Source organism: Lampris incognitus, chromosome 19 (assembly GCF_029633865.1).
Source record: "Lampris incognitus isolate fLamInc1 chromosome 19, fLamInc1.hap2, whole genome shotgun sequence".
In the NCBI taxonomy this organism is placed as follows: Eukaryota; Metazoa; Chordata; class Actinopteri; order Lampriformes; family Lampridae; genus Lampris; species Lampris incognitus.
Genome location: NC_079229.1, coordinates 3,907,414 through 3,917,910, shown reverse-complemented (window position 1 = coordinate 3,917,910; position 10,497 = coordinate 3,907,414). Strand labels below are relative to the sequence as shown.

At 45.8% G+C, this 10,497-nt stretch overlaps 1 protein-coding gene across 1 annotated transcript; it reads left to right on the top strand.

Moving 5' to 3' along the window:
• Positions 1–2: 2 nt before the first annotated feature.
• LOC130130169 (palmitoyltransferase ZDHHC20-B-like) lies at positions 3–10,026 on the top strand. Its single transcript, XM_056299912.1, has 13 exons — positions 3–231; positions 1,609–1,635; positions 1,768–1,862; positions 2,985–3,105; positions 3,242–3,311; positions 3,524–3,556; positions 3,728–3,848; positions 4,848–4,980; positions 6,998–7,124; positions 7,580–7,669; positions 7,825–7,937; positions 8,041–8,088; positions 8,276–10,026. The coding sequence occupies exons 1-12, from the start codon at positions 114–116 to the stop codon at positions 8,082–8,084; spliced, it is 1,092 nt and encodes a 363-aa protein (XP_056155887.1). The 5' UTR covers positions 3–113; the 3' UTR covers positions 8,085–8,088; positions 8,276–10,026.
• Positions 10,027–10,497: the final 471 nt, after the last annotated feature.

The following is a 10,497-nucleotide window of genomic DNA, read 5'->3' as shown; positions in this document are numbered from 1 at the left end:
TCCGCAAACTGACGCCCGACTAGTCAGCGGGTTTGGCCGGGGTGCGCGTTTTCGTTTCTCCGCTCCGCTCCCCGACGCCACGGCGACACGCCCTTCCATCTGCGGGGAGAAAGATGGCGCCCACACACGTCCTGAGATGCTGTCAGCGGGGCTTGGCGTGGATACCGGTCGTTTTCATCGCCCTCGTCGTGTGCTGGTCCTACTACGCGTATGTGGTGGAGCTGTGTATTTGTGAGTACATCCTCTCGCGGTTTGTGTCTGGTTTTGTTTTGTTATTGTTTTTAAAAAAAAACATCTCTGACCGCTTTCGGCTGACAGTGTTTTGATCCCGCTGTACACACACACACACAGCAGAAGCTGCCGGCCAACAGGAAGTGGGGAGGGGGGTTGGTTTGTCGGCGAGCCAGCGAGAGCCAGGTACGGTTATTGATCCCGTACGTGAGGGAAGGCCGCCGCCGCCGCCGCTCGGTGTCTCTGGGGAAATGATGCGCGCTGGTCCGGACGGACGGACGGGGGAGCGGAGCGGAGCGTCGCCGTGACGTTCATCCACTCGCCCTCTTTTGTTCCCCGGCCTGAATGGACAACGACCACGCCGAGCAGGGAGGCTGCGCGCCCGGCAGGCTGCCCGCCCGGCAGGCTGCCCCGTCAATTAAACGGAGAGCCCGGACGACTTGGGCCATCGTTAGCCTGGCGTCGTCGGAGCGTTGCGTCCTTCCGTACGGGCGAACTGGTCTTGATCTTCTGATGAACGAGGCCCAGTCCTAAAATGGGCAAACGCTTGGAAGAATAGTACTGGAGATAGGATTGACTTCAAAGGCTGTTACGCTGTTTTTCTGTTTTGGAGCAGACGTTGCCCTGCAGTAGGGGTGTTTCGTAGAGCCATGTTGTAAGAGTGGGAGTGGGAGACAACATGTATTAACAGTCATGTTGTAAGAGTGGGAGGGAGAGAGAGAGAACATGTATTAACAGTCATGTTGTAAGAGTGGGAGTGGGAGAGAACATGTATTAACAGTCATGTTGTAAGAGTGGGAGAGAGAGAGAGAACATGTATTAACAGTCATGTTGTTAGAGTGGAAGAGGGATGGAGAGAGAATAAGATTTCACATGTATTAAGTCATGTTGTAAGAGTGGGAGAGAGAGAACATGTATTAACAGTCATGTTAGAGTGGGAGAGAGAGAGAATAAGATTTCATATGTATTAACAGTCATGTTGTAAGAGTGGAAGGGATGGAGAGAGAATAAGATTTCACATGTATTAACAGTCATGTTGTAAGAGTGGGAGAGAGAGAACATCTGTCAACAATCATGTTGTTAGAGAGAGAGAGAGAGAGAGAGAAAATAATATTCACATGAATTAACAGTCATGTTGTTAGAGTGGGAGAGAGAGAATAAGATTTCACATGTATTAACAGTCATGTTGTTAGAGTGGGAGAGAGAGAGAATAAGATTTCAGATGTATTAACAGTCATGTTGTTGATCTGGACATGGCATGAACATCGTGCAGCTACAGTTTGCATGTTATGACAACACCCCTAAGTCACTGTTACCAGCGAGGCCCATCAATCTGTTGGTTTAATGGTTTAATTTCTCCCATCTGTTATCTTGCAGTCACCATCCCCAGTTTGGGAGAGCAGGGTAAGTCTACCAGGAAGTAAACTTGGCAGAAATTGGACTTTGACACACACACACACACAACACTTCCCTTGCATTCAGTAAAGTCTGTCATACGCCACTATTCCTGATGCCTTGCTTGATGTTTCCCTCTAGTTATCTACCTGGTCTTCTTCCACCTCTCTTTCATCATGTTCGTATGGTCCTACTGGAAGACCATCTTCACCAAGCCTGCCAAACCTTCCAAAGAGGTACGATGATCTGATTTCCCAAAATGAGCCCACTGGGACCTTGTGCCTGTTGCCTCCTGCTGTTATAACTTGACAGACAAATAGTGTACAGTCATCACTGTGGTGAGAGTTATCTTTCCCCACGGCAGTACTACTGTGATGATACCGTCATCAGTAGGCAGATGGTTATGGTTAGGGATCTGCATTTGATTTGATTTCCTTGTTTGAGTACTGGCATGAAACTAGAAGTGATTACTCAAGTACCCTGTAACATTGATGCACACACACTGAAAATAAGCTATACACACTCACTTATTTTATTAAATGCTAATGGCTAAGGTATTTGAGTTCATGTCTCAACAAGATAAGGTAAATGCAGAGGAAATTAGTTCATTGACATTTAGCTGGGTAATCTGCTTCACTCCAGCTCACAGCGAAGCTGGGCAGTGCTGGCTAACAATGTGATACCGAGTGCTTTTCATCATCTTGTGTTTTGTCTGCATGCTTGACCTGCAGGTGATTAATCCTTCCATTTGTATGCTTGTGAGGGTTGAGTTGGATGCTGCATGTCTTGCGTTGAGCTTTTGTTCCACTGGTTTGTTCAAAATATCTCCACACCTCCATCAGCATGGTGGTCGACACTGTGTGCAAGTGGCATGACCTGTCGGAGTCATGGCTATTAATAGGCCTGAAGAAATTGATTTAACATTATTTATTTTAGAACTGTTTACAGTAATAACATTTTATTAGTATTATGAACTTGTATTTATCGATGTTTTGATTAATTTTATCAGTCTCAAATATATATATTTTACACCAACCATTTTTGAACACTAAGGCTCTGAATCAGTACTCGATACTCGTGCCCATCCCTAATAATAAATAACCTGTTGGTCAGGGTAGGTAACTTGTTCTGCTCTTTTATCCCAGTGCATTATCTGCCTTTTATTAAAGGTCTAGCACAAGAGAAAACTGTTTTCTACAAATCATGTCTTCCATGCTTAATGATAAATGTTTTTATAATGTTTTAAACGCCAATAGTCCTCTTTGTCTTTAGAAAGGGTTGTACCGCACTGCCATCATTCATTGGGAAAGTGTACTAAAACTGTACATGTATACTTTTTGTCAATCTGCCTTCTCTAGTTCTGCCTAGCCAAAGCAGACAAGGAGCGCTATGAGAAGGAGGAGAGGCCTGAGTCCCAGCAGGAGATCCTCTGGAGGGCCGCCTCCAGCCTACCTCTCTACACCCGCACAGGGGCCGGAGGTATGTCTGCACTTGTCTGTCTCGTGTCATGTGTATCCAAGTTCACCTTTCCATCTAACTGTCCACCTGTGTGTGGTCCTGTGATGGACTTTGTGCTACCGTAATAATCGGAGCTCGGTGTGTTTGCCCGATGCAGCGATCCGCTACTGTGACCGCTGTCAAGTCATCAAACCAGACCGGTGTCACCACTGCTCTGCCTGTGACATGTACGTATGTAAACTACCTCCTATTACAAACACTCTTAAAAACCTTTTCTGTAAATGGATCAGTGCATGTTACTACAGTTAGGGATTATTTCACTGCTATTATTTTCCATCATTTTGGCATTTTTATCACCTTTTCACTATATGTCCATCTGTTTTTTTGTTTTTGTGTTTTTGATCCATCCTCTTTCATTTTCTCCCTCGCCGTGTGACAGGTGTGTGCTAAAGATGGACCACCATTGTCCCTGGTATGTAGCCCACATTCAGCATAATAACTGCCATAAAATATTTCATTGTTTTACTACTGTTCAGAGTAGCATTTAGTTTTCACAATTCTTAAAAGTCCATGTGGGTAAAGCCACATCCTGCATCAGAGGAAGTGATGCAATTATTGACCTTCTTTTGTCATGTGTCTCCAGGGTGAACAACTGTGTAGGATTTTCCAACTATAAGTTTTTCATTCTCTTCCTGGCTTACTCGCTGGTGTACTGTTTGTTCATCGCAGCCACCGTATTGCAATATTTCATAAAGTTCTGGACAGTAAGTATGATTCACAGACACATCCTTACATCCAACACATCCCCACAGTCTCCATTCAGTCACTATCGGCACAACCTGTGAATATGCGGTGTGGGTGTTGGTCCGTGCAGGAGTGAATGGTTTTATACAGGAAGCACTTCGGCACATTCAAAAGCCCACATGTGCGTTTTCTCGATCTGTTGTGCATTATGCCAACCATTTCTGTACTGAGATGTGCTGCTCCTCTGTGTCTCTGCCCTCTCTCACCCCTTACCCCCCCACTTTGCCCTTCTGTTATCCCTAGCTCTCAAACACAGGGTCATTGTTCTCTGATCTCTTTCATCTCTCTCTCGCTCTCTCTCTCTCTCTCTCCAATCAGAGCCATCAGTCACACCACTCAGCATGCCACTAACACTTCTCTTTTTTTCCTCACTCTCTCTCCTTTCTTGTGGGAGCTCCAATTTGGCTGTACTTCCTGGCCAGCACTTGTCTCTCATTCCATCTCTCCCCCTTTCATCGTTTTTTTCTTCCCTTTTCTGGGAACGTCTCCCACACACTCGTTTGTCCTTGAACTCCTTTCTCCTTTTTGACCTACTTGGCCTTGACTCCTTATACATTTCCAGATTTCGAAACTCCCCCTCACCTGTCCGTTTAACCCGTCTCTCCATCCTCTATTGCTCCTGTTCTCCCCCGGTGTTGCTAACCTGTGTTGTCTCTGTTTGTACTAAAGCTTTGCCGGAGGAAATCGGCAGAGAACTGCCCAAAGGTAACCCACCAGCCCTCCAAAGCCTTTAGCGCTGCAGTGTCACACCTATCGTTGTCTTGCGCGTGTCATGTTGTGCATGCAGTGCTGTGTAGTCATGATGTGGTTGACATGGCACCCTTCTTCCCTCTCTCTCTCTCTCTCTTTCTCTCTCACTTATTTTTCTATTAACTCATTCACATCCTCTTTCTCAGAATATTTCCCATGTGAACTTGGTTTTGACTCTCTCCTCTTCTTTTTTTCCATCTCTTCCCCAGAATGAGCTGCCAGACACTCATGCCAAATTCCATGTCTTGTTTCTCTTTTTTGTGGCGGCCATGTTTTGCATCAGTATTCTGTCTCTCTTCAGCTACCACCTGTGGCTCGTAGGGAAGAACAGGTCTACTATAGGTAAAGATCTCTTACACACACACACACACACACACACACACACATTTAAACAGTTTAAAGTGAAAAGAAACAACACTATATTTAGTTACAACAGAGCAACCTGGGGTTGGCAAACTTTTGGATGTCCCGTCCCACTTACAGTTTAAAAAAAAAAAATCAGAGACCCGAGTGCCAGTTCATTTTTATAATGAGCATTTATGTATTTATCTATTTACTGCTGCTGCTCGTCTCCCTGTCTAGACTCCACATACCAAAAGATCTGCACTCCACACAGTTTATTATTTGTGCATATGTGTGAAAATTACTAGGGCAAAAAAAGAAAATTAATTCAATCTTACCGATTTAGTGTGACCTTTGTTTGTCGCCATAACGGGTAACCGCTGCTTGACGTAGAAGGTCGTTTATAACCACTCTCTCGTCCAGAGCTGTGCTGAATACCGACACGTCTTTCAGTGCAGCGGCTTGCTGGTGTCTTGTGCTGTCAGCCATGTCTGTAATGCGCCTCTCTACAGGTCTTGCAGAAACGGGCATTTCTTGGGCCTGTTGAGGATCGGTCTTTGGCAGTGGTGGATCTAGAGATTTTTTCCTGGGGTGGCAAAGGGGTGGCAAGACTGTGCCCCAGAGGTGGCAGCTGCCACCCCTTGCCACCCTGTAGATCCGCGCCTGTGAGGGGGGGGGATTCTAAATCGGCGACTTCTGTTTGAGATGAGTTTGGCGCGGGTCTCATTGACCTTCACCATGCATGTACATAAAATATACTTTAAAAACATATTATCTGATTTATAAATGGGGTGGCAACAGGGGTGGCAAGACTGTGTCCCAGAGGTGGCAGCTGCCACCCCTTGCCACCCTGTAGATCCGCCCCTGATCTTTGGTAACCCATCAAATATGACCTGCCGCGGGAACCGCCACAGCCGGGACGCGAACCCGTATCTCCCGCACCACGGGCGACAACGTTAACCGGTCGACTAAAGGGTCCGGCCCGTTAGCCAGTGGCTAGCGAGCCTGTTCATCCGTGACCGCTACCATATACTGTCCATCGGAGGGTGGCTTCCCGTGTTTAGCAACGCACTGCGCGACCGTACAGCTTTGGGCGGCACACCGGGGGCCGCGGCCCTCTGCGGGACCCCGCCTCCTCTCTGACGTTTTCCCTCCAGCCTGGTTTCAAAATGGCGCTTCACACTTGAAGTTCGAATCCAAATTCGTTTGTCCAAGACGGCTTAAAGAGGCGAATATTAGACAACCGACTCTTTTCTTTTTTCTTTTCTTTTTTTTGGCTCCTGCCATCGTCAGTTGTTCTTGAGCTATAGCGAAACACAAGGCTAGCTGCTAGCTATGCTACGTTTTCACTACCGCTGTAACGCTGCGCTCAGAGGGAGGGGGAGGAGGCGCATGATAGACTACGTCACTCGTGTGCGCTCTCCAACCGTCAAACATCTCCTTCCTGTGGAAACGTGAGCCAGGGGAGTAGAGTTCCGGCCGTATGCCATTTGGGTTAAGGGGTGGGATAAGGGGAAAAACTAGAAATAAATGTATTAAAAAAAAAAAAGAAGTGTACTTTGAGAATTAATTATTTCAGCATTATTTTAAATCTAATTGTTTGTTCAGTTCACCGTTGGGTTGTATTTTATATTAAAAACATTTTTTATCAAAAAGTTTACTTTTAAAAAAAATTTATTGGATTGCTGCGCATGCCCGTATTAATGGCCTCACGTGCCACCGTGGGCATGTGTGCCATAGGTTGCCGACCCCTGGGTTAGACTGAACAACCATCTGAAAAAGTAAAATATTTAAGTATAAAGCTGAATATTGAAAATAACTCATTTCCTCAAGTGAAACCTTTACAAACAGTCCTCAGTTTGCCTACCCATCCCATCTCAGTCTCATCACACTACAGATCCCAGTGTTGGCTCTAAAACAAAACAATCGAACTTTTGTTGTTTTATTGTTGCTTAATGACCTATTGTTTAGGTCCTCAATGACCATGCTATCCCTCTGTTTCTCCCTGAAACTTCAGAGGCGTTCAGAGCGCCAGTCTTTAGGACAGGCGCTGATAAAAACGGCTTCTCGCTGGGATTCAAGAAGAACATTGTTCAGGTTTTTGGAGACCAGAAAAAGTACTGGCTGCTGCCCATCTTCACTAGGTGAGAGAGACAAACGAAGGCTTGACCAAGCTAGCATCTGAGTTTATGTGATGGGGAAAAAATAACAACTGAGCGTGCGCAGTCAGAATTAATTGATATCACATATAATCTAATTTCAAGAATGAGTACGTACCGATACCGCAGGAAGTTCTGCTGACTGCTGGTTGCTATGAACAGGGCTATCAGCAAGCCTTGATTCCCTTTTCTTTCTTTTTTTATATAAAGACTTAATCTCATTTTAGAGATTTCATTTATTGACTGGCTGGCTGAAACCATTCTCTGGTTGAATTTAGTCAGCTGATGTGCCTGGAGTTAATCAGCGACAAAAATGCAACTTCATATTTAATGTATGTCACTCTTTTTTTAATATGCACAAGGTAAAAAATAACTCCAAATTGTTTCTTTTTAAATGCAATCGTTGTGAATTTGTTTTTCTCTGTCCCCTTGGACCTCAGTCAGGGAGATGGGCTGACGTTCCCTACACGGCTGGTCAGTGCTGATCCAGAGCAGCCTACAGTCTCCCTGAATCCAGAGTCCAGCAAAAGGTGATCAGTTAATGAATCGGTCCGAGTCTGACGGATGAGAATTTCACACGAGGCTGTGAAACATGCCGTAGACATTATGTTAGAATAACTACTTTATTTTTCCAGTGTGCATTACTAACGCTGACTGTTTTGTTGTTGGGTACGTTTATTTCCAGTACTGCTGATGTCCCAGCGGGGCCTCTCAGCGACTCTCAGAACCGCCTTCTCAACCACGACCAACACGCCAACAACACAGGAGACCACATGCCTAATAACACCCTGAAATCAGGTAAGCTCCTTGTCAGCGATGGTGATATTGCACGTGTCAGTGTCTCCTTGTTGTTCTCCTGTCTGTCAACTGTTAAACATCTTTCCTCCCTCTGACTTCACAGCTGGAAGTGAAACTATTACAATCTCCATGGAGAGTGAGTCCTAACCAGGTGAATCAACAACTCTTGAATTAATTTGTTGTTTAGGTCACAACTGTGGCTCACTGACATATGTACATAGATAGTTTTCACTGCATATATGCACATTAAAAACTGGAAATGGCTATACAGTCGATGCTTATCAACACGTTTGACTAATTTTCTTTGTCTTCATTTCTTCTCCTCTCTTCTATCGTAGGATTAACTCCTCTGCCATCTAATTCGATGCCTTAAAAAAAGACTACGCTTTAGTTTGTCACCATGGAAACAGTCTCCCAGCACAGCCATTTCTACAGTCCCCCTTGGCATTGCCATGGAAATGCAGTCCTTTTGCCCATTGCGGCGCATTGATACATTACTGGCATTGGCATTTTAGCATGCAGTGCCATGAGTGAATTTCACCCCTACTCATTGGGGGTGGGGGGGGAATCCTGCAAGCTCGTTCCCCTCTCACACATGCACACACGTTTGAGACGCGTAAACGCACACACACACTTACACATTCAAATGCATTTCTATTGGGTTATTTCAGGAGGTGTTTTCTCACCTGAAATCATGATGCCTCACACCTCAAATGTTCATCTCAGACTGTCCGTTAATGTATGGATTGCCCAAGCTGGAAAGAAATACGAGCCTGTGCTTGGTATTCAATAAGGAAACTTGTGGCCCCCGGTTTCCTGGCTGTGCCAGTGAACATTTGAAGAGATTAATGAAGACAACGCCATTAACAAAGGGGGACAAGCTACAACTGGATTTTGGGATGGGCAGAAGAGTATTTGTGTAGATTCTTTTCCATCTTGTGTTTACAAAAGGCCACATAAGTAAGTGCAAACCACAGAAATGGAACAATTTATATGGACCCCCACCCCCACCCACCAACATGTAATGTTAGAGCAAGTGTATGGACCGCACTTTAGAGATGGGCAGTTGCCAACCAAAACCCAAACCATACCACAGAAGACCCTCCTGCATGGCGTTCTGGACCAAATCATCGCAAGGGGAAGCTAGGGGAGACTCCAGCTGGGTTTTGGATGGCATTTTGGATAACTGAGCACAAGATGGCGCATTTGCACTTTCAGCATTTTATTGTGCAAAAAGCATCTGGAGATGATAGCTATTAGGTGTGTGGGTGGGTGTGTGAGAGTGTGTGTGTGTGTGTGTGTGTGTATGTGTGTGTGTACTTTAGAAGGTAAGTTGCAAGTGGTTGTTAAAACTAACAGACTGAATTATCCAGCTTTATGTGTTAACTGGCAAGTTGGGTTTACATGTGTTCACTTGCTGCTTATGCACTGACCCTCTCATATGGGAGATGCATTTCACCCAGTGCAATGTACAGTGTCCTTTACTACCTGTTCCGGAGAGTCAGTAAGTTGTTGCCATATGTTGATTTAATGATTGTTCTTAATGTTTCCCATTCGCCCTAAATCCTCTTAAAGCCTGTCTTTGTATAGCACAGTGCTTCAGCCTTTACTAGGCCTCTATTGTTTGTTGCCAAATAAGGGTTGACCTATCAAGAGCTCTGACCTCGAAATCAGAAGTGTTTACAACATCTGAGCTTTACCTTCATCTGCTTTCACCTCAGCCTGTGGCATCCTTACCAAATGATGTTAGCTTGTCAGTGTGGGGCAACCGCATTACCTACCCAACCCATCCTGCCCCGTGTCTTCACAGTATCGGTGTTGGCCAGCAGATGCCAGTTCTACTCCAGATCATCTGCACCCACTCAAGTTAATGAGGGTTGGCGTCCGGGTAGCATAGCGGTCTATTCCGTTGCTTACCAACATGGGGATCGCCGGTTCGAATCCCCGTGTTACCTCCGGCTTGGTCGGGCGTCCCTACAGACCAGACACAATTGGCCGTGTCTGCGGGTGGGAAGCCGTATGTGGGTATGTGTCCTGGTCGCTGCAGTACCGCCTCCTCTGGTCGGTCGGGATGCCTGTTCTGGGGGGGGGGGGGATAGCGTGACCCTCCCATGGGCTACGTCCCCCTGGCAAAACTCCTCACTTTCAGGTGAAAAGAAGCGGCTGACAACTCCACATGTATGGGAGGAGGCATGTGATAGTCTGCAGCCCTCCCCGGATCGGCAGAGGGGGTGGAGCAGAGACCGGGACAGCTAGGAAGAGTTGGGGGGGGGGGGGGGGACTTTAAAAAAAAAAGGGAGAAAAAAAGAATGAGGGTTTGTACAATATTGACAAATGAGTCAAAGGTCAGTTCGTGTTAATTGTTATTAGGTGAAGGTGTTTTTCTTGGAAAATATTTGTCATGCTGCACCTACATGGAGGTGACTAAGAGCTGGTGCACATTTGAACTTAACTCGTAATCACTGATCCCCCCCATGTGTAATTTCAGTTGCAGTGAATCGGGTTTCCAGCACTTCTGTAAATCAGACTTGTGTAATCTGCTGCTGCTTCTTCTCCTCCC

Coding starts and splice junctions, on each gene's coding strand:
- LOC130130169 (XM_056299912.1), top strand. CDS start 114: ATGGCGCCCACACACGTCCTGAGATGCTGTCAGCGGGGCTTGGCGTGG. Junction 3,557..3,727: donor ATGGACCACCATTGTCCCTG/GTATGTAGCCCA, acceptor ATGTGTCTCCAG/GGTGAACAACTGTGTAGGAT. Junction 7,938..8,040: donor TAATAACACCCTGAAATCAG/GTAAGCTCCTTG, acceptor CTGACTTCACAG/CTGGAAGTGAAACTATTACA.